This window comes from Neomonachus schauinslandi, chromosome 8 (genome assembly GCF_002201575.2).
Source record: "Neomonachus schauinslandi chromosome 8, ASM220157v2, whole genome shotgun sequence".
Lineage (NCBI taxonomy): Eukaryota > Metazoa > Chordata > Mammalia > Carnivora > Phocidae > Neomonachus > Neomonachus schauinslandi.
In genome coordinates, this window is record NC_058410.1 from 15,945,586 (window position 1) to 15,969,981 (window position 24,396).

Sequence of the window (24,396 nt, forward strand, 5' to 3'; positions counted from 1 at the left end):
CCTAAACCTAACATGCTCATCTGTGACCTTGCCTTCTCTTTAGTGTTATTAAAAAAAAAAAAAAAAAAATCTTAAAGAGCTTTCCACTGAATAAAATGGGGGACTTTCAAGAAGACAGGGCAGCAGGCCCCAGCCCAGCCCTCTGGTAGGGGTCACTCTCAGGAGCCGCGGGGCACGACATGGGGGGGGGGTCTCAGTCACGTGGTGGGGGTACTCATCTTTCTACCTCACGAATGCTTCTTGTTTCCCCTGCAGAGCTAACAACCAGTGGCGTGGAGGGGACGTGAATCAATGTTCCCACCTGGGGCAAGATTCCTCAAAAGTAAGTTCTTTCAAACACTGTAGGTAAAAGTTTTTGTTAGACCCGGCTGTAAGTCTTCAAAGCCATTGATTCTCTTTTTTTTCCTATTTAATCTGGGAGAGAACAAGGATGTGATAAATGCCGTTGAACGAGGTTTTATTTTGTAGGACAGACCTCCCCTCTGTTTATTTTCTGCCTGTTTTAGAAGCCTTGCAATACAATCACACTTGTGGGGCCGCTGTAATTTTGAAATTTGTGCCGCATCAGGAAAAGCACGAACTATCGTGTTGGCATGATTCTTGCAGGAAATCAACATAGATTTCCCTCCGATGGGGTGTGGTGGGAAGTGTATGTGAAACCTTAATTTCTGGTGGTGGTAGAAGGGAGGGTAAGAATGGACCCTGGCAGCAGATCTTACATTCTTAGTTGATACAGAGATCTACACATGTGGCCAGCCGTCAGGTGACTCACAGATAAACCAGGCGAAATCAATGTACAAACAAGCCAATGTGTTAGGAAGAGATTATACCGTCTGCCGGCTCTGTTTGTTAACACAGTGAATAGAGCTCCTTTCTTACAATTGACATTTTTGTAAACTTTAAGCCAGACGATATGACAGATGCAAGGAGACAAGAAAATTTCCAATTGTATTAAGAGAACAAAACTTACGAATGGCATCCATTTCAAGTATTGCTTGCTTGGCCTGAAAGAAAGAAAGTATAGCTTTAATTGCAATTACTTTTTGTTTCTTCTTTAAGCTATCAGTGGTAATACAGAAGACCTGTATTACCTATATTATCCCACCTGAAGAAGGGATTTATGAAAAGCTTTAAACAACTCATTACTTCTTTGAGGCATTAACACAAGGGCTTCAAACAGACCAGCGCCCACCTGCGGGTAGGAGATACTACACAATGGATGCCACCAGAGCTAAGCTTGCAGCCCCCACCCGGAAGGAAGCCACAAATGGCCAGATAGGACCTACCTTTCAAGGTTACTACTACTAGGCCCACATGATAGGCACTCAACCCAACGAAGTTACCACCCGCCCGCCAAGGGATTGGGCCGGATAATCCTCAACTCTGGCTTTCTTCTCCCTTCAACCCCAACCTTCGCAGCTTTAATGCTTTGAGGCTTCTTTTTATTGTTATTGCTGCCAATGGTATTAATGTTTAGGGAAATATAAAAAGACAGTTAATTACCCTAACATGAATCATGTTGCCTGAGGATTCAAAAAGAGGAAAAAAAATTACTTTAGGTAGCCTATCTTGCTCCCCCCGTGTCATTTTCATAGTTCAAGAGTCGTGTAACTTAACCTCCAAACATTGGGCTAAAAATCACCTTAAAAATAATTTAATTGTATTTTTAAAAAAGATTTTATTTATTTATTTGACAGAGAGAGAGATAGTGAGAGCAGGAACACAAGCAGGGGGAGTGGGAGAGGGAGAAGCAGGCTTCCCGCTGAGCAGCGAGCCCGATGCGGGGCTCGATCCCAGGACCCTGGGACCATGACCTGAGCCGAAGGCAGATGCTTAACGACTGAGCCACCTAGGCGCCCCAATTTAATTGTATTTTGTTGCAATCTCTGATAGCGTGGTAAAAATATTTAGGCTAAATGGTAATATTTAGTTATACACACACACACACACACACACAAAGGAGGGAGGTTAATGCAACCACTTAAGTTTGAGAAAACAAATGGTTATATTTTTATGACATTGATATTTTTATCATCTCGTCAGTTTGGGATTACTAGTTGGAATTAATTTCAAACACAGATGTGAGCTCAATTTCTGTGAAGTGCATTTCCAGAACCAGGTGAATATATAAAATGCAGAAGGCTCTACTTTTATCTTTGTTCTCAATCCAGAGGAGAGTGAGTGTATATATCATGTATATGGATGAACAAAATGGCTATTTCCAAGAAGTTTCCTGGTATCTATAAACTTAGACTTTAAGAACTCAGTATTTTTTGCCCCCATCTTGACATTGAATTTCAGAAAAGTACTATTCCCACATTTTCCTCTAGGAGTCAGCCAGGGACCATCACTGAACTGAACGACCGGAAGGAGGTTGTGAGTCACACAAACGAATTTCCAACAGCTTGCAGTTAACTGTGTTAGACTGGTGAGGCGTTTTTTTGAGGTTTACAAAAATTCCCCGTTATGCATTTCTTTTATTTACTAGGAATAAACAGATTTTGAAAGCTTTGGAGAAAGAGATTTAAGAAAAAGCCTTGAAGAAAGAAGTGAAAAGTTCAACTTAATAATAAACTTGCTTAAATAAAATGGAAAATTATTAGTACATTATAGTGGATCAAGTATCCTAAGTAAGTGTTTTCCACTGGGAGCAATGTGGCTAAGGCTTGCTCCCTGCACCCAGACAGACCTGGGTCTGACTCAGGCTCAGTCATGTACTAGCTGTATAAACAGCAGAGCACTTAATGTCGCTGAGCTTCTGCTCTTACTTCTCTAGAATGGGGAGAATAAGGCCTTCCTCAGAAGGTGTTTTGCTGAGGGCGAAATACAAAGTAGTTAGCACACTGTATGTGTGCTCAAGAAGTTGTAGCTGAAAAAATAATGTTTAGTTCTAAAAGGGTCGGGAATTTGGGTAAAAAAGTGCAATTCTATTGTGACTACATGAACCATTTTATTTTATTTTATTTTTTAAAAGATTTTATTTATTTGACACAGAGAGAGCGACAGAGAGAGAGGGAACACAAGCAGGGGGAGTGGGAGAGGGAGAAGCAGGCTTCCCGCGGAGCAGGGAGCCCGATGCGGGGCTCGATGCCAGGACCCTGGGAAGGCAGACGCTTAACGACTGAGCCAGCCAGGCGCCCCTATATGAACCATTTTAACGCATAAAGGGAAAATGGCCTAGAATACAAACGTCTTGTGGGGGAGAAAGAGGACAGGCATGCAAGCTGGTCTGGTTTTGTAATGGCCTTTCAGAATCCTGTGGCAGCTTTGATTTTCCCAGGAGACAGGTGAACCGTAGGTGGGGCATATCAAAGACACTTTGTCATTGCTCAGGGCATTCCAAGGCACAGGGCCAGCAACTGAATAACTAACCATGAAGAAAACGCAATCACTTCTCTGCATGAGCTCCCTTACATCTCACAACACCCTGATGAAATGAGACTCATGCTTAACTCAAAGCAAACACCTATGCACATTCATTTCCTGGGCACCAAATCAGTGCTGACAGTCCCTGAGAACGAGCTTCAAATGCTTCTCAAAATACACAGAGCAAAATAGACGTTCCTTTCTCAGGAATGTCCCTGTTCCTTATCCGCCCCTCCCTTCCCCCCCCAGTTCTATTCTCATGACCACCATCCCACCTTCTGCTCCATTTCCCCCAGCCCAGCAAGGACCTTTTCACCATCCACATGGACAATCCATTCTCCACCCTCACCTTAGCTCCTAGCCACTTTATCTCTGATAACCTTTCCCTCCACTCCGGAACAGCAACACACAATCAGAGCGGCCCCCAGGACCTTAGCAGTGCCCAGAACTCTAAAAGCTCCCTTTTCAACTACAGACATCTGTATTTCCATCTCTCCACCTTTAACTCTTTCTAAGCCAGTTCTTGGACTCCGCAGGCCCCCGGTCCTTCAAGCCATGCCTATTCTCTCTGTTGGATTCACTCTCCACTCAGCCTGGAAATCATGTTCATTCACTGTGCTGATTGGCACCCACCTTCCCCTGTGCTGCTAATCTTCCCCTTTAGTGGCTCTGCTGAGCCTCACCTTGGGGAACCCCCCTGCACTGTGGTTCCTCAACACTAGCTTCCAAGTTGCTGAGCAGATTTCCAAATGACCTCATCACACTGATCCGTGGTGACCCACGTCATTCAGGTGTTGGATGCACAAATTATTGTCGTCATCCCTACAGACTGGTCCATTTCCTTTGGCAAGTGTTCTGAGCCTTGCCACTTTCCCTCAGGTGCCCAAACCCACCTGGGCTCCTCACACCAGACACACGACAGCATCACCAACTCCAGTGAAATCAAACTCTATATCTTCACTCAAGTCCGTCTCAAAGGTTCTCTGTCCTGTCTCATCTTTCTTCTCCCCCAGCTCTGGGAAGGAGGTTTCAAACTTCCCAGACTACCCTTTCACCCAGCGCTCCTGATCCCACCCTTCCAGCTCCCCAAGGTGGATTCCAAAGAGCACCGCTCTGCTCATCATTATGCTCTCCTTCCCTTTCCCCTTCCCGCTGCCCACTGTCATGTCCATGGTGTTCTTCACCTACGCCAAGTGTCTTGCTCTGATCTCGCCTCTCCTCAAACCACCACCTTGCGTCCTTTCTGCACTTTGTTAAAAAAGTCTGCACTCAGTCTGCTGCTTCTCATTTCTGCTTTTCTCTCCAATGCCCTGCAAGCTCTCCCTGAACTCTTAGTGCCGAACCAAATATCTACGTTTCTGTTTGAATCTGTCATGACGTCTGCAGCATTTGAGACTCTTGTAACCCTCTCCCTCTTTGAGATCCTTTCTTTCCATTGTCACCACACCTTTCTCCTTCGGTTTTCTTACTGCCTCCCTGGTCACTCTCCCTTTGGTGGTCCTCTAAGTCCCTGCCGGTTCGCAGATCACTGAGATGTTGCCATTCCCAGGGGTTCTTTCTTTTACACAATTTTACGGGCCATCCTATCAAAGCTCAGGGCTCAGTGACTGTGTCAAGAGAGCCTCCAGATCGGCAGCTTCCAAGACCTGAATTTCCATCTGGGCTGACTCGCCTCTGCACAGGCAGAAGCGAGAGCTCCTCCTCGATCCCATCCGACCGGTTCCTTCCCTTGGCAGCTTATCTCAGAACTCAACACTGTCTTCCGGGCCCAACCCCTGACTCATCCTTGCCTCCTATTTCTCTCTCTCCTCATGCACCTAGTGGGCAACATATTGTTCCCTCTGCCTCTGTGAAAGCTTTTACATCTGCTCCCCCTCTGTTGCTGGGCCCCCCATGGGAGTGCCCCTCACCTCTTTTCTAGACTACTGTGGTGGCTTGCTAATTCTTCTCCTCCCTTCAGTGTCACTCCTTCAACTCATTTATCATCCTGTCTCTAAGGGTCCCCCTCTCAGAACACAGGCGAGACCATGCCATCCCCTTTCTCCAAAGCCTTTAGTAGTTTCCTACCACCAATACCACCAGACTCCTTAGTGTGTGCCTTCAAAGACCTTTGTAGACCAGCGGGCTGCCTTCCACTTCTCCAGCCTCACCACCTACTCCATCTCCTGAGGACTCAGCCCTTCCACCTAGGCACCGACTATGTGCTGTGAACACGGTGCACCCATTCATATCTCTTTGTTTTTGTTTATGCTGTTCCCTCAGCCTGGTCTTCCTCTTCCTCCACCTAATAAAAATATTCTTCATCCTTCCAGACTGAGGTAAAAGGCATTTCCTTCCTTTCCCCATTCAACTGTAATTGAACACTTTATCCTCCCACAACACTTGGCTTATACCTTTACTAATTCATCCTCTTTAGCAAACAGTTTGTTGTTTATATGGCTAGCTCCCTCATCGACAAATTCCTGAGTCTGTATCTTTTTTCCCCTAGCATTCTCACAGAACCTAAGCTAGCTCTATTCACAATAGGTGCTTAGTGTAGCTTTGAACACTTCTCACAACTGTATTCTACTAGTTCTCTAGAAATTTTCTTTCTTTTTTTTTTTTAAAGATTTTATTTATTTGCAAGAGAGAGAATGAGACAGAGAGCATGAGAGGGAGGAGGGTCAGAGGGAGAAGCAGACTCCCTGCTGAGCAGGGAGCCCGATGTGGGACTCGATCTCGGGACTCCAGGATCATGACCTGAGCCAAAGGCAGTCGCCTAACCAACTGAGCCACCCAGGCGCCCTCTCTAGAAATTTTCTTATAGTCTTTTACTAATTTTTTCTTTGCTCAAGCCCAGAAAGAAAGTATAACAACAACAATTATAAAAAACAAACAAAAAAAACCTTTGGGGGTGCCTGGGTGGCTTAGTCAGGTAAGTGTCTGGCTCTTGGTTTTGGCTCAGGTCATGATCGCAGGGTCCTGGGATCAAGCCCTGCATCAGACTCCACTTAAAAAAAAAAAAAAACCACCTTTGACAATCTCCCTACATGTGAATCTTCTTAATATACCTGACTGGTTTAATTGATCCCATATGTATCCTCTCTCTCAATTTTCTTTATTTTGAAGGTGAATGTTTATTCCTGTTAGGCTGCCTTCTGGGACTTGAATTCCTTCACATTTTACTGTTTGTTGACCTCATCGTCTTACCTTAGCCGGGATCTTGGCTGCGTGGTTCTCTAGGATCAGCCTCTTCAGGTGCAGAACCCAGAGGCGTTTGTCCTGCTGGGATTTAGCCTACCAGAAGGCAATGTGGACAGTCAGACGACTCACGCCTCCCCCACTCACAAGATTCAGACCCTCCGATAACCCTCCGACAAGGTAGGAAATACACCGCGTGGCCAGAAGGCTCTGGAAAGGCCAGCCGGCACATGGCGCTCCTCATTTCCAAGAGTGAGCCCTGCGGGGGTGGAGTGGGGTTGGGGGGGGCTCTGATGTTACCTGAACTGTGTGCTGCAGCTTCGGGTTCTTATAGTGGAAGACGCTGAAGCTGAGCGGCTCCTTGGGTATCACTTCCACAAGCATGAGGTTGCCACACTGAGCGGGAGAGCAGAGGGAGGGTGAGGCACGCTTGGAAGAGAACGGAACGAAGCCCTGACCCATGACCAACATTGAGACCTACCAGGATGTGGGCTTTGTATGTAAACGTGTCGTCTCTCTTCTTTGTGATGAGCAGCAGCTTGTCAAAGAGGAAGAGCGTCCGCTCGTTCTTGGCGCGCTGGATGCGAAAGGTGCCTTCCAGCACCAGTTCCCCATAGCTGGTCAGGTCTGGCCCCTTCCAGTTAGTGAGCAGACTCTGGATCTCCTGAAAAAGTGACCATTCCATGTGACTACACAGGAGGTGGGGAGACGTGGCAACGAGGACAAGGTGGCCCATTTGCTGAGTCTCAAGAACAGTATCTAACTATCTCTGACTGGGTCTAATGGCTCTATTTGGTGTCCAGTGGTGTCTAATGATCCACGACCTGAATCCACAGGTGCGGGTGCTGTCACTTAAGGGCTAACAGAAATGAATCAAGTTGTCAGTTGATGAGTTGCCAATTACTTATTTCCATTCCTTGATAATCCCTCTTCTATGGCTGGGGACAGCAGTTACGTCTCTCAGAAGCAGGGGGAAGGGGCCACAGGTATGTGACCTTCTCCGATAGGCATCTTTCCCTTGACATTCTCACCCATATTCTCTGCACAAAAGCTTTCAGAGCGACTGATGTGCAAACCTTCTTCCAGAAACTGAAATCCATACTACATATAAGTAACTCATAACTACGGCCCGTGAGAAGTCACGGAAGATACGTCTTAGAAATTTCCTGATATTAATCCCGTTTATTTGGGGAAAGGAAATGAAGTTCGTCACCACTATGTTTTTAATGGTACTTGATAAATATCAACTGAGAACATGACTTTGAAGTATCTTTGGGATTTACTGTCCATCCATATCAACGTTTTTTAAGGAAGCTGATTTTTTACTGTTTTGAGAAACGAAAATATTCACAAACAGCATTTAATTAAGTGACAACCCCAAATTTCACTGGTTGAAAGTAGAAGTGGATAGAAATGGAGATAAAAGTCTGAGCCAGAGCCTGATTTAGCAGTGTCTTCAGAATGCCAAACAGATTCGTAAGGCATGAAAAACCAGTCATTTAGACATTTCTGAATATGCAACGGACATTATGTCCACAGAACACATGGCTGATGACACATTAAACCTTTTGTGTTATAAAAACCAGACGTGGCCTGAAAGATGAGAATGTCCCCTTCCCTCCATTTTTGAGCATCAATTGCATCATACCACATTCTGGCTGCCTATAGATGAATCCTAGAGTTTTGTTTGAATTTATGAGCTGAATAATGTGTCTTTTTTCTTGAGTTGAGCATAGGCACTCTGCACAGTGTGGAGTCACTCTGGGCTTTCATGTCTCACTCCAGGGACACACAGGAGCCTGTGACCAGCCTCTAGGCCCGCATGACCTTTTGTTTTTATTTTTTTTATTTTTAAAAAAATATTATATTTATTTATTTGAGAGGGAGAGAGCACAAGCCAGGGAGTGGGAGGGGGGAGGGAGAGAGAGAGAAGCAGACTCCCTGCTAAGCAGAGCGCCCCACACAGGGCTCGGTCCCAGAACCCTGAGATCATGACCTGAGTTGAAGGCGGACACTTAACTGACTGAGCCACCCAGCACCCCGACTTTTTTTTTAATTTTAATTTTTTGTTATGTATGTTTGTATGTATTTTAAGATTTTATTTATTTATTTGACAGAGAGAGAGAGGGCACACATCAGAGGGAGAGGGAGAAGTAGACTCCCAGCTAAGCAGGGAGCCCGATGTGGGACTTGATCCCAGGACCCCAGGATCATGACCTGAGCCAAAGGCAGATGCTTAACCGACTGAGCCATCCAGGCACCTGACCTTTTGTTTTTAAATAGTGCCCGGGACATGATCATTGGCTTAGCATTCATCAAATGTCTCCAAGGATTTCAGGTCCAAAACATTGGTGCTGGAAGGAGCCTTAGCAAAGTTCTTGTCTGTCTTATTTTAGAAATGAGGACCCTAACATGCAATGGTGAGCTTTGTCCCAAGTGGAACTGCAAAGAACCTGCTTCCAAACTTAGCTCTCCTTTCTCTGAGTCCCTGCCCCATACCACACACGTACCAACCCACAATTTTGCATTCACTAGGGAGACAGGAAGTGAGGCTCAAAAACCCTTTCAACAGCTTAGAGAAAGTTGCTTCCAATAAGAATTTATTTGTAATTAACCTAAGATAAGGGCGTGGGAGACTCCAATTTATAACTTGGGTAATTGAAGGGGCTATGAGCAAACTCTTAGTTTAAAAGTTATAATGTAACTTCTCTTAAAATATCACGTTAAACAGTGATCAGTATTAGCCATGTCCTGATCTTTCTTCAAGGAGACCTACTGATGAAGATCATGGATGAAATGCAACACTTGAGCAGCCTTAATATCTGATCTGGAAAATGGTAGGGGCGCCTGGGTGGCTCAGTTGGTGAAGCATCTGCCTTTGGCTCAGGTCATGATCGAGTCCCACGTCTGGCTCCCTGCTCAGTGGGGGGCCTGCTTCTCCCTCTGCCTCTGCCCCCTCCCCCTGCTCATGCTCTCTCAAAGAAATAAAATCTTAAAAAAACCCCAAAGAACATGGTCATAGGTCAGTGCCCCCGCAGCTCCGCCAGGCGCCGCCAGCTCAAGGGCTTACCTGCAACCGGACTGCGTGCTCATGCTTCCTCTTCATGTCGTTGATGTGCCAAGCCACTCTCTGCATCGTGTCGATAGCATCGAGCACCACATCATAGCCCTCTGTGTCCTCGTCAAGGTGATTTTCTATTTCCTTTAAAAAAAAAAAGAAGACAGAACTAGCTATTTTCACTTTTTTTTTTTTCACACAGGGCATCTTTATGATGAGTTCCTTGTATTTCACTTTTGCCTATTTATTTACACACCACCATCATGCCTTAAGAGTCTGAGATGACTTACCAGAGATACCTGCAAGAAAATGGTAAGACAGGAATGAAAACGGGGGGGGGGAGGGGAGGAAAAATAGAAGTGGGTTAGAATTTCATGACGAGGATAAAAGAAAACACTATACAGTCCATTAAGTCTCACAGAGATGCTACAGTTATAACAGATACAAGAGTTGCTATTACAGTTGGAGATTAGCGAGTTTCCTGGTGGCCAATGTAGTAGGGTTCTCACCCTTACAGGATAGAAGACATACTTTCCTTTTTCTCCCAGAGGAAATAAACGTGTCACACCGGACTGCGTAACAGACTAAACCATAGAGTGGACATTATCTTTAAAAGTACATCTATAGCAAGTGCCTTTTCATGTAGTCAAGGCTTTAAAGCCCCAAAGAAAGTTCACAAAAGACAAGTCTTCAGATTGTCGAGGATGATCTCATGGTTCAAGTATTCTCTGGGGATCAGTACTCAGCTTAGCACTGGAGTTCCACAATCCCAGGGCCATGAAAGGGACATGATCTCTGCTCTGATTCTTTCCAGCACATAAGACACATGTCCCTAGACCCCTCAAGAGCCCCTTAGGGAGAGGGACTGTTGTATCATCTAATTCTTTATCTATTCAATGGTAACTACCAGAGAGGGTGGTCAATAAATGCTTATTAAGTTGAAGCTCTACCTTCTTAAAACAATAACAGTAACCTACATAAATATGTAAAACAGTAAGAAGATATTATAGTCAATGAGATCATTTCTGGGACATTGATGATGTGCGTAATCATTAAGCCAAAGGATGGAGGTTGAATCTCATGGTATAACTTATGAAGGTTAGTTCCATTATTTTATAATTCTACTTCATAGGATTCCTACTTCAAGTTTTCCATCTAAGCTTGAAACTGGGAAGGAATTTGCATTTTCTTTCCACGCTCAGACTCAGCTGTTAGAAAGGTACTATGAAACTATACCGCTAAAATAAGAGCTCCCAGGTAAGCTCCAGATCAACAGCAGATTAAAAAAAAATAGTAATTTCTTCTTTTGGTCTGAGAGGCAATCCTGTTCAACAACAGACAGACTCGGGAGTACAGAGTGTATTCTTGTGTGGATCTTCATGGATGGCTACACAACTTTGAAGTGATGTAAATGACACAGAAGGAACACTCTAAATCACCCATAAAAGCAAAAATACTTCAAAGGCAACCAGAAGTTAGTTTTTGATTAATCTAACCACTGTTCTTCATTACCAGCTGTTATGGATGGAATGTCTGTGTCCCCCCCAGAAGCCACATGTTGAAATCCGAACCCCCATTGTGCTGGTCTCAGGATGTGGGGCCTTTGGGGGGTGATTAGGTCATGAGGGTGGAGCCCTCATGGGTGGGATTAGTGCTCTTATAAAAGGGATCCCGGGGAGCTCTCGCCTCTTTCCACCATATAAGGAAACAAGAATGCAACCCAGGACAGCGACATCATCAGAACCTGACCAGACTGGCACCTTGATCTTGGCCTTCCAACCCCTAGAACTGTGAGAAATAAATGTTTGCTGTTGAAGCCACCCAGGCTATGGTATTTTCTTATAGCAGCCTAAACTAAGACACCAGTTCCTAATTTAGCGGGTAAGGGCTATTTTTCCCTATTAATTACCTTTTTGTAAGGATCTTGACTTGTTATGTTTCACATGCTTAAGTAACTGCCATCTTAGACTTTGCTTTTGATCGATGGCCACCCAACTCTCTAGAAGGCTATATTTAGAGATTATTGAGACACACTAGTCTTAAATGCCATATTAGCAGAGTCCAGCAGAGATCTATCCTGGGACAGGCATTATCTCACCATTATTTGGACGCTGGTTTAGCAAATTAATCCTACTAATCTAAGGTCATGAGTATTAGTTTAACAATTAAAGTGATATTCCTGATCTGGCTTCACAGGACATAAGATTCTCCAAACCCAGGCAAACAAAGCTGAGAAATTTCTAGCAGAGTTGGACCATAAGCGTTCTTAAAATTGTACATGTTTGTGAACTGAGCAAAACTGGAATGATTATCCAAGCTGGGAACCTGGAATCATTTAAAAAGAGATACATATAAATTGCAGGCATGGTGATACAGATAAGAGCTCTGGATTAAAATTTTAAGATTTAATGTAGTATGAAAATAATTAAACAAAAACAATAGCTCACGTTTATGGACTGCCTGTGAGCTACAGTGAACATGGACAATTTACAGGATTTGAACCCAGAGCCTGGACCCTAACCACCACGCTAGGTCTTCCTTGTGTTATAAGGGCAATCCAATCCTACTGACCCAATGGAAATGACTTGCAACAGAACTTTTCCCCAATTTTATCAACCTCCTTAGAGGGAAGACATGAGAATGTGAGAGCTATGTCTACCTTTGTTTATAAAGCCTCTGTGCATTGTATACAAATAATGGGAAATGCAACAAATACAATGAAGTGATGCTAAGCCCCGCTCAAAGATCATTCATCACACCACTCATTGGTTGTCTCCTTTTTTGGCACCTTCTCTTTGCTCATACAAAAGCCAATCTATGACAGATAGCTCTCCTGCCCAACTGCCTACTGAATCTAGGCTCGTGGAGATAAGACACACAAAAATCTGTTTTTCATTACGGTGATAGCTCTCTATCTGAAACCATTCACTGCCCAGAGTGAGGTATTCCTAAGCCCTATCAGAATTAGAGCTAAAATGAATCTTTTCACTTGGCTGGTGTCAATGGGGCTGCAGGCCCAGAATATCTCTAATTCCTCAAAGCAGATTAGTCCGTTGTAAAGTATGAGTGTGGAAAACGTTTCCATATGTCCACAGCCTGTTCTGATATTTTTTCCCCGAAGCTTAATGGAGGATAAATGCACAAAATCACCATCCCCTGGAAAGTATTCAAGGGCAGGCAGAAACTTACATGCAAAAGGAGATGATATTTGAGAATCCGCTGAACTGGTTTCAAGAGATAGGACCCCAGAGGCAGAGAGTGTTTCAGAGTTTCCTGACGTTCCCTGAAGAATTTGGCCAGCATCTTGTTCCGCATGCACTCTGTTAACACAGCCACTGACCTGCAGGAAGGACACATTTTTATCTCAGTTGTAATAGTGAGATGGGTATGTAAGTTTTAAATGCCCTAAAACAGGTGGGGCAGCAAGAGCTATAGCTAGACTAAAATGCCTCTGGACAAATTAGAAAAAGGTGTCTCTTTGGGTGGATGGATTAGAAAAAGGCACAAGAAAAAGCTGGTTGCACATGGACAGATGGCTTCTAAGCAGCAAGCTCCTCCCTTCTAGGGATGAAGTCCCTGGTCAGGACACATGCTTGGCAAAAGGGGGATCTGAGTCAGATGTTAGCCCCCAGTTGCATCCCATATGGGTATCTGTGCAATGCACGAACCACACATTTGTATTCAGTCTGCACAGGTCAGACTGCAAGGACAGGGCACCTCTATACTAGGAAAAAAGGAGCTCATTCTTCAGTAGAGCCAGCCCTGTGCTGGGCATTTGTCACCCCTTCTGCCAGCTGCCTTTGTAGAATGCACAAACTGCCTGATACTCCGTGCAGATCTTTGGAGACCGTGGCCCACAAGTTAACTTCCCTTCCCTTCCCTTCCCTTCCCACAAGTTAACCCAGAGATTCCCAGAGAATCTCTGAACAGATCCCTCTAAAGACAGTTTCTGAAACAGCTAGAGAACTTCACTTCTTAGGGAGTGTGCCTCAGTGGACTCGGAAAGCGGGTCAGAATTCCTTCTGCATCCCAGCTCCCCCAAAGGTAGTAAGTATAGCCCCCTAACACCCCAGGGGAATAGTTGAACCAGTGTTCGTATCTTATACATGAAAGCCAGTGGGCTTGTGAAGTCACACACACACACGTAAATTAAAATCGTATGGTCTCATAACTTAGAAGAAAGCAGGTGGAAGTGATTTCAGCCCCTCTCTCCCAAAGGCAGTAATACGTTTTCAGGATTAATTTAGAAAATTAGGGCCAAATTAGACTCCTTGGAAGGAAGTGAAATGGAGGTCTCTTAATGAACCTATTAGAATCACTTTTGTGCCCATCTGCTTTGAGAATTATCTGTCCAAACGGATTTATTTCCCCCAGAAGTTGAGATTTCAAAACTACTCCTTATCCTGTAGCTGAGGGTCTTTTTAAAGGTTCTTCCAGAGGCCAGAATCGGCTGCCCAGTTGCCCTTTGGCCATCTGAAGGCTCCAGCTTGTGCCCACGGACAGGACACCTGCAACAAATTGGGAGCACACTGAACTCCAGGTTCAGGGCCCAGGGAGACATCTGAGGACAATGACCTGACAGGGCCTGGGCCCCTCCTTAGGGAAAGGAGGGAAGGCTTGCGTCTCCTCCCAGCGAAACTGCTGGGGCGTGACTGGTATGAAGAAGGTGGACATCTGTCAAGGTGTGCTGGCGACATTTAATATCTCTAGCCTGGATCCAAAGGGAGAAGAAATGTTGTCAGATGGGCTGAAACACCTAGCACTCTTGGCTTGTTAAGAGAGGGAAAAGGAGACCGGGGCTTCAGAAAGCAAACTGATTGGAGAAAAGGAGCCAAGAGGAAATATTTTTCTATGAATATGAAAACCATACAATTGGGCAAGAACCGGACACGCCTACTTCACTGAGCATGCCTTGTGACCATCTCTCTGCTAACCTGTTTCTTTCCTTCTTCAAAGTTGAAGATATACGATAAAAAAGAAAACATGAAAATACAAAAAAAACCCAAATAGAAAAAAACACTTCCTCCAGGAAACTGTTCTTAACTCTCCTCCCTGGGACTCACTACTCCTTTCTCTCATGCATCTTTAGCTTCCAGTACACACGACTGCGTCCGTACTACATTAATTTGTATTTATTGATTTGATCTTCCCTAACACCCTATTCCATAATTGCATTTAGTTGAGTTTGATGCTCAAAAAAACTCTAAAAGTTGCTAGAAGACAAGGATATTAGTTCCTATTTCCTGCCAACACACAGTGGGCTTGGGACCAGGCTCCATGGTGTTCTTACATGAATGATTTTGCCTGTCTTTTGACCCTGAAGCAGCCTCATAGAGAAAAAGCTGCCTTTATTTTGTACTCTCTTATTACTAAGTCCGAAAAATCTTCTTAATATAAACTTCCCCACTGCAAATTCAGAAGTCATTTCTTCAAATGGCATGTGTATAATGAAACTTATACAGACATAATCCCCCAGACAAGCCCCTCCAGGGTCTCCCATGCTGATAATGGGGTCAAGAAATGTGTTGAATCTTTGGAGTTTGATCCCCCCCCCCCCCTTTCCCTTTGATGCTGAGTGGAGAAGTTGAAGGCCGATTCTGTGATTTCTCTGGATTGGGGTGTGGTGCCATGCTGGATTTTAGCTTCCGGTTCATGGGATTTAGTTGGTGCATCCTACAGTTTTCTGCTACCTTCAGCATAGAGGTGGAAACAAATACTACAGGAGAGAGCATTAAGTGAAACTGTGTAAACTATGGGTGTGTCTACTGATAAGGATATGGTGAGAGCATACTAACTGGCATGTGGGTTTTGGTGGGTTTTGGTGGGTTTTGGTGGGTTTTGTTTGGTTTTTAGGGAAACCTGGGAAAAGCGCAGTTGGCTGCTAACCAAATAAATCCCCACAGCACAATATCCTGACCAATGTTTAGAGAGGGAGACTACAGTCCTCCAGTGGAAAGTATTTGTACCTAAGTCTCGGCCTCTGGCTTCATGCCCCTGAATCCAAATTGGCTTTCTGAGGCCACTTCCGAGCAGGGGTCCTATTTGTTCTTCCTTGCTGTGGTAGCTGTGGGGGCAGGGAGGGCAGCCTACTGGCTTCTAGGTGGATCCTGCTACCCACTTTAGCCTTAGGGACAGGTTTCCACCAAGACACACAACAGAGCCTGTCGCTCTTATCTTCCCGGCTTGTCCCCTAAGATAGCAACTCAAGTTCTGCTGAGAAACTTTACAAGGACATAGTAGAAACCTTGTAGGTCCGAGGTTGGAGAAACCTTGATTCGAATCCTAGCTGGGCCACCCGTTAGCTATGCGGTCCCCATAAAATCAGCAAACCATCGGAGTCTCGGTTCCTTCATGCATACACTGGGTTGGGGCAGGGGCGATGATGAGGAAGCAACTGTTGAGAACCTATCATCCCGTGCCCTGCACTGTGATGGATGCTTCACTTTTCTGGAATCCCTTGACATCTCTGGATTATTGTGCAAGTTAAATTCAACAACATTTTGCTTTTATAGCATTTAACACAGTGATTAGGACTCAAGAAATGCTCAATAAAAGTCTTTTGCTGAAAAAAAGAAATGACGACAGTGACCTTGGGCCTGGCTCCTTTACTGAAATGGTCATGATATTGTCCATATGGCATTCCCTGAACCGCGGCCCCCCCACCCCCGTCCCGCTGTGTGGCTCCCTGGGTCAGCAAAACTGAAGCCAAGATCCAGGTGAGATGAGGAGTCCTTTTTACATAGTTCTCAGAGCTTATATAGTAAAAATATAAGATATTTTACCCCAGCTAGATTATATAAACTCATTCTATGTGCATCCCAAATTCTTCAAAACGTGCCACACATACAAGAGGGGTAATGGGCAAGAATTAGACACCTCACGATCTTTTTGGTCTCTTTCATGGTCTTTCACAATGTCCCTCCCACTGGTTCTGCCGGGAGTCCCTAAGCTGAATGGATCCCTATCTGGCTACCCCGTAATCCGTTCTCAGCACACTGTGCGGTCTCTCCGTGGCATTCAGCGCAGTGCCAGGCACAGAACGCCTACCACCAGCACGCATGGGACCCCTCGGCCTGAACCTGGATGCAAACGCAGAGATGCACAGCTGCATATCGACAACGTGTACCTTGGATAGTTAGTGCAGTACTGCGTGTAAATGTGGAAATCTTCACTCTGCAAGGAAACAAAAGAGATGTTCAGAGGCAAAAAAAAAGCACAGGCATCAGTAGGCATTTAAAAACAATAAAAAGAAACATCGCTCATACCCGTAAATTTGGCTCTGTCATCACGCAGGCCTGCCTGAGCCCCCGTGGCAATGACCTACGCCTTTTTTTTTTTTTTTGGATAGTTAATTCATTTTAATAAGCAATCTGAATAAATCACCTTTTCCCCTCGCCTTTTTATCTACCTTGTTTCATACTAGAATCCACCTCAACTTGAACTCATCTGAGGTCAATAAACGCTTACTGAGCACCTGCTATGTTAGGTGAATCTGAAGGTGAAAAGGAAGAGGAGGAAAGTAAGGTTTCTGCCCCAGGTACTTATAGTCCTCCAGTGGATTTGCAACGTGAAAGAGAAATAGAAGTAGGTAATTTAATTATGGTGGTAAGAACACGGTAGAAGTATGTGCAAGGCACAAGAAAGCCGCCATAAACTTTCAGGCCCTCACGTATACAATTATCTCTGCCCACTGTGTTTCCTACCTCTTGCAATGAATGGATAGCCACTATGCATCCTTTGACATTGAACTTAGGCTTTATTTCCTCCAAGGAGCCTCCCTGGAGCTTGGGCAGAGCCCACTGCTCCTACTCTGGGCTTCCCCAACACCCAAATCTCTAGTAGCATTTACCAAACGACAGTGACATTTTCTCTGCCTCTCTGTCTCCCACTCTAGGCTGTGAGTTCCTGCAAGGTAGGGGCCATATGGTGCTCATCTGGCACAGATTGCTCATTGAACCACAGAATCCCCCTCTTTTCTACTAAACTGAAAATTATTTGAGAGCAGGAGTCCTTGATCTTGCAAACTCTAACATGGAATTACATTATGAAAAAGAGACATTACATTATTTTGGTGGTATTTCATATTCTGCTCTTTTTACTTCTTAAGCTACTTCATGCTAGATTCACATGTGACTCCAAGACAGTGACTTTTTTTTTGTAATTTTAATGCTTTAATTTTTTTCTTATTTAAAAGGAATGTCTACTTAGAATCCTTTGTGTTCACTTCACTAGGATTAGATTTAAAATTTGATACTATAGGAAGTCTCCAGCATATATATACATATAAAAGTAGAGAGGATGGTATAATGAATCACCAAGTATCCATCACCTGACCTCAGTAGTAACTCATGATCTATATCCACCTACTACCCTGTTTCCCCATCCCTCTGAAGCAAATTCTAGACATCAGATCCCCGCACTTGTAAATATTTTAGTATATATCTCCAGTATAAGGACTTTTATAAAGAAGCATCACCACAATGCCATTATCATATTTAAATAATTCCATAATGTGAATATTCAACAGTCACTATTCAAATTCCCTATCTTCTTAATTTTCTTTTTTTAAATAGTTGGCCTATTTGATTTGGAGTCCAAATAACTCCACAAAGCAACCGGTTGGTATCTCTTAAGACTCTTCTAATCGATAAATTCCTCCCTTTATCCTTTTTCCCCTTGCAATTTAGTTGAAGAAACCAGATGGTTTGTCCTACAGAGTTTCTCATGGTCTGTTTTGCTGGTTGTATCCCTACGGTTTCCTTTAATATGTTCCCCTGCCCCCTGCACTGGTGCGGTTCAGGGGAGATTGGATAGATTTAGGTTCCACAGTTTGGCAGGAATGCATCATAATTGTATCGTGCTTCCATCAGGAGGCACAGAATATCTGGTTGTCTCTCTGGGATGTTAACCACCACTGGTCATTATTGCCTGATCCATTAATTCATTAGGAGCTGCCAGAAGGTGGTATCTCTGACTCTGCTATTCCTTCCTCATTTATTAGCCAGAATCTTTTCCAAAAAAGGAACTTCCTTCTATTAACTGTTACCCTGCAGTTTGTAGTTGGTATGGGAAAGGCAGGATGAATACTTGATTCTTTCCCTCCGTTTTCAAGACAACGCATTGGTTTTCCAGCATCCCACAAAAGCCACCATTCTGGGTTTTTTAATCACTGTGAATTCATGAATATAAACATATTTAATGGGTTTCAGTTGTTTCTAATTAATTATCTTTACTGATGCTGAAATGATCCCAGCTTTGGTCAGCCTCTTCTTTAGTATTCGTGACCTGACCTACCGACTCCCGGAGCTTCCTTATTTTCTGGAATGACAAGATATTCAGACCACCTTATACATTTCCTGCCCCACACTCATTCTTCACGGGGCCCTGATTCCTTTTGGGTGCAAGTTGTATTTGGAGACCACAGTCCAGGTATCAGAGATGGTCTTGCCACTGGGTTAATCATTATTTCTAGGCCCTTTCAGTGGACAGACTCAGGAATATGGTGTTTTTTAAACATAAAATACATTCTTGGTTCAAACGTGCAATTCTGATTCAGGATTACAGTGGTTTTAATTAGTCTCATGATTACCCTGTGTTTTCTGTCTCCTCACAAATCCAGTTCAATGACACTAACATAAATACTCATTTGTTTTATCCCACAATACACTCGATTTCAGCATAACAATACCAACACCACCATATTTGGTATCATTACTGACAAAAGTTAAAAGTGTATTTGCTGTATTTTCTCCATTGTCTATTTTAAAATCAACCGGGATTTCTTTTGTGTGATTATGTCGCAAAGTGGCTATATCAGTAGGCTCATCATTTCATTTTGCTTTCAATTTTTTGGAGACTGCCTTTTTAACTTTAGTTTTATGAGAAAAAATACATCGTTTCAGGGTCAACTCTGTAAGAAAATGCATATTCAAAGAAGTCTAGCTTCTATTCCTTCCCATTTTGGTCTACCCCTCCCTTCCTTATCAGTGATCAATTTTTAATTTTACAGTTGATTCTTTTTTAAGATTTTATTTATTTTATTTGTCAGAAAGAGAGAGAGTACAAGCAGGGGGAGTGGCAGGCAGAGGAGAAGCAGGCTCCCCGCTGAGCAGGGAGCCCGATGCGGGGCTCGATCCCAGGACCCTGGGATCATGTTGAGCTGAAGGCAGACGTTTAAGCGACTGAGCCACGCAGTCATCTCTACGCTTGTCTTTTTGTCACCGTCTCTTTGGAGCAGATTTCTGGAAGGAGGACTGCTGGATTACAGGATGAATTCAAATGTGATCTTGCTAGATATACTCAAATTCTCTTCCACAGGGTCTGTGCCATTCTGTTCTTCCACAATTACAGGAGTGCCTGTTTCCCCACGCCCTCGCCCTCGCCCTCGCCCTCACCAACTGCGTAGGCTGCCAAATTTTGTTCAGAGTACTTTTTAAAAATTTAAATTAGTTGTCAGTTTCCAAAAGTTGCAACATCAAAATATCTTGATTTCCGGTTTCTCCTGAAAACATATTAGATCCACGGGGCCTGGAGGCCAGTTTCATGCGACACTTCTGCCCTCACAACATGGGTGCTTCGGTGGCTCTTGCCTCCACCTGGGCCCGCACATGTGCTACCCTCACCGTAGTAGCCCCGAAGGTGCTGGAGCGTCCGGCCCTGGCTCCGTGGACAAGCCTGGCAAAGTGACTTGCCCAAGGTCGTCCAGTAAAGTAATGCCAGATGGAGCCTTTCTCTGGGTTTCCTCACACACTCTGAGTTTCTTGCTTCTTCCCTGCCTGTCTCCTGCAGCACACTCAACATGCGATTGAATAATATCAGGTTGACTTTCCTTAAGTTGAGGGACCTTTAGGATCATCTGAAATGCCAAACTTGAAAAGAATGGCTTCAGGGGCTCCTGGGTGGCTCAGTCAGTTAAGCATCTAACTCTTGATTTCGGCTCAGATCATGATCGCAGGATCTTGGCATCGAGCCCCACGTTGGGCTCCCCTCTGGGCGTGGAGCCTGCTTAGGAGTCCAACCCCCCCCCCCCGCTTGCACTCTTGCACACTCTCTCTCTAAATAAAGAACTAAAATCTTACAAAAAATGCTTCAATGAAAATATATCTAAATTACATCATATGCTTGACCTACATACACCTATCCCCAATAAAGCCTCAAGACTTCTGCACAATTGAATTGCTGTGTATTTTGTCACCTCATGGCTCTATTCCAATATTAAATTAGGTCTTGATTTAAATCAGCTCTATGTTCTTAATGTAGAATTAAATGCGTATTTGATCTTAGATTTATAAGTTCTGTGGACAATCCAAACAGTGGTTTTATACAAAAATCAATAGCTCCTAGTTAATCCTTAAATGCCTTTATTCAATATATGTGCTACCCCAAATACTTTTTAGAAGTAATTAGGGAAAAAGAAGACAATGATAAAGAAATTAGATAAAAATAGATATTTCTTTCTGATTCAACTCTGTCAAATTGTAATTAGAGATGCAAAAATGAGATGTTTAATTATGAAAGAACCAAAATAAAAGAGATAGTTAGGGCTGGCCAATTGGGCACATGGGGCACTCAGCTGTTTATTGGTTGAATAGTAAAGAAATCTGCATGATTTTAGGGTTTCTTCTGTCATGGGGTCTATCTCTCTTTCTCTTTCTCTCTCTCTCTCTCTCTCTCTCACACACACACACACACACACACACACACTTTGATTCCTGAGAAGTTTTCACTAGACACATGAGAAAGGCTTAATATGTAAGTACCATCTGGGTGAGGTAACATGGACTTGAATTCATTCCAATGATATGAATGTTCAATGTCAGCACTTTCTTGAGGATAATCTCAATAAGTGGGTAGGGTGTGTGCACAGTGCATGCATGGGCGTGCATGTCTGGGCACTGAAGGGAGAAGGGCACCAATGGGAGGGGAGAGGAGGAGGTTCAGGGGAGGTTGGGTCTCTGAAGATAAACTCTGTCTCCCTCCCTAAATGCTGCCTAGGGTCAGCCCAGCTGATAGCCAAGATAAGAGACAGAAATGAGGATGGAGGTGAAGCAAGCAGGAAAGCAAGGAAACCTGTTCTAGGTGTTTCTACAGCCCTAGGAGCAGACAAATGGGAGCTGAGTCAGCTGGGAGACAGCTTGGCCTGCCCACTGGGGAACTTGTATTTCTGTCCCTCCAGAGAATGGCCCCTGCAGCCCCTTGTGCTTTGATAAGCAGCAGGTAAGAAGTACTGTATTCTTCTTTTGTCAGGAAGGATTTTGGTAACCTCCACATGCCACAAAATCAAGGTCAAAGATGAATCTCTGTGTAAGCCCCAGTGATTCAGATTAAAGCAGAAGTCAACCACCAGCCTTCCCTCTTTCATTAATGGCCTCTCAATTAAAGCAATTTTCCATTCCTCCCCAGAGTCGAGCAGCTGGTTGTGTTTCAGAAAACGTAACATCGTCTAAATTTCAGGGTGCTGAGTGAGAAGCACCCCGTGCCAGGACCAAACACTCTCTCACAGTGCCCTGCCTCCACGTGAAAGTGTGGAGTGCTGAAGTCAGGCTTCTAATTAAACTTGGCAATATTACAATGAATAAATGAAATCTGGGAGTTGGCAACGTGGCACATAAACAAACTTTTATGTGAATAATTAAGCCGGAGCTAAGCATATGCTGGACCGTCTTTAATCAACTTGTGATTACAGTTACTGGTAAAAGCCCAAGCGTTTCCGATCACTCCCATGTTGTTTACGCGCCGTGGCTATTCTAACATATCTTCTTTGATATACGCAGCACATCTTTTCCCCTGTTCCTCCCTCTTCCCTCTTCCTTCTCTTTTTCAAATTCCTGTCCTTCAGAAGAACTAATTATGACACAGGCAACGTATGACAAGAATTGTGTGTGTAAGCACGAGTGTACATTTCACATGTTAACACGTGGACATCCACGCACCTGCCCACAGTCAGGAGGGTTTTATATGCAAGCCCATCAACTGCCTTTAAGGAATCATGCTTCAATAAAACCCGGAGTGTTATGTCTGGATTTGAAACCACTGGATGAATCTGTGGCTATAAGAAACGGCCCTGAAACAAATCCTGAGCCAGGTCAGGCATCTCATCTTGAAGTTCACAGCGCACTCTGCAGCTCTAAATGAGGTGCTGATGCCTGGTTGATCCCCGAGCACCATCGCGAAACTTGCTTACACCTCTGTACCCTTGAAACCACAACTGCAGAAATCACATGACATTTTGCTGCGAAATAATTTCCATGAGCCCTTTTCCAAACAAAAGTTGTTGCATGTTTAAGAGAAACTTAAGATAAGAGTCTATATAGAGTAGGTAGCATGTGGGAAAACTCTGTAAAGGATTGTCTTGTATGTTTCAGAACCCTGGTGCAGGGTCGAAACTGACCATTTCATAAGCTTTAAAGGTCAGATCCTTTTCTTCTATTTTTCTAAACTATCAGTGTAGCTTAAGAAAAAATGTAGGAAAATGAGAATGTATTTTTAAGATATAAGAGATTAATTCTGCATCTCCTTAGTCCTCTCCCCCCCCAGCCCCCTCCCCCCATGATAATTATATAGCCTAGGCTAGTGCCACGTATATTATAGATAAAATACCTAGATTCTAACAGATTTTTGTAGCTGGTCTTGAGGTATTCTCTGCGTATTTATTTTTCAAACATTATTCTATTCTGGATTTTCCTCCCCACCAAGCCCAAATTTCTTTCTTAGGAAAGATGCATAAGCATCATTCAGTAACGATACAAGTTCTAAGACAACTACTTACTGGGGACAGTAACACTTTTTTTTTCCTTGCTAGTGGAAAAAAAGAAAAAACAGAGTGAGAGAGATCAGTGGGTAACTTCATCCAGTATGAAACAAACCAGTCATTTTAACTTTAAAATGAAAACAATTTGCAATCTGCGTCTGTCTTGGTTGTCCCAGAGAAATGCTTACCTTGGACACAAAACATTCTGCTATGGCCACAGGATCATTTTCACAGTTTTCCAAATCTTGCAGAAGTTCACTAATAAAAAAATAATAGCCAGAAAGTATTAGATTATAGTCTGATGATTGAGAACATTTTATGTAACTCGGAGGTCTACACATTTATATGGTGTTTACGAGGAATCACTTTTTTTTTTCTTAAGTAAGGACTTAATAGTGGTCAAAGCCAAAGTCCACTCTCGAGGTAGGAGAGCAGGCAGGCCCAGAGGTGGCAACTGCTACAAGGAATCATACTTAACTGGATAACTGAGGACCTATTGTCATTATGTCCAAGGCTTAGATTAGGGACTTGCCCAAGGTCATGGTACCCCAGGGATTTAAATACAGGTCCGACCTTTAACTCTCCTACCTAGAGATGAGCCCTGCCTGACGTTTAAGTCTTCTAGACGGTTGGCATTGTCTGTATGCATGTTCACACACACACACTTACTCATTCATCAAATAGCTGTCTAGGTACCAAATGCCAGGCAAGGCATAAGAACAAACACATCAGTGAGCTAAAGGAGATACGGTCCCTGAGTGCTTGGAGCTCGGAATCCATTGGAAGAGTCAGACATTCCATGAAAGATCACACTAACAAATTATAATTATAAACAGAGAGGGAGTACCTGCCTGGCTCAGTTGGTAGAGCATGGGACTCTTGATCTCGGAGTCATGAGGTCAAGCCTCATGTTGGGCATAGAGCTTACTTTAAAAAAAAAAAATAAAATTATAACTGGAGATAGTGCTCTAAAGGAAAAATATGCTGGCAGGAAATATCTTTCCTCAGATGAAAACCTATCTTAGGGGCGTCTGGGTGGCTC

The 24,396-nt window shown here is 43.8% G+C and overlaps 1 protein-coding gene across 3 annotated transcripts in view; it reads right to left on the minus strand.

Annotated features, from left to right (window-relative positions):
• The window catches only part of PLEKHG1 (pleckstrin homology and RhoGEF domain containing G1), a 127,659-nt gene that overhangs the window by 20,612 nt on the left and 82,651 nt on the right, over positions 1-24,396 (minus strand). For 2 of the 3 annotated variants that reach the window (XM_021693189.1, XM_044917353.1), the window contains 8 exons: positions 23,543-23,612; positions 16,731-16,777; positions 12,794-12,944; positions 9,617-9,748; positions 7,028-7,210; positions 6,847-6,942; positions 6,556-6,642; positions 971-1,004 (listed from right to left, as the gene is read on the minus strand). In XM_021693189.1, coding sequence (XP_021548864.1) covers positions 971-1,004; positions 6,556-6,642; positions 6,847-6,942; positions 7,028-7,210; positions 9,617-9,748; positions 12,794-12,944; positions 16,731-16,777; positions 23,543-23,612 — 800 coding nt within the window. The remainder of the gene's footprint in view (positions 1-970; positions 1,005-6,555; positions 6,643-6,846; positions 6,943-7,027; positions 7,211-9,616; positions 9,749-12,793; positions 12,945-16,730; positions 16,778-23,542; positions 23,613-24,396) is intronic. The other variant, XM_044917354.1, reaches the window with a different exon arrangement.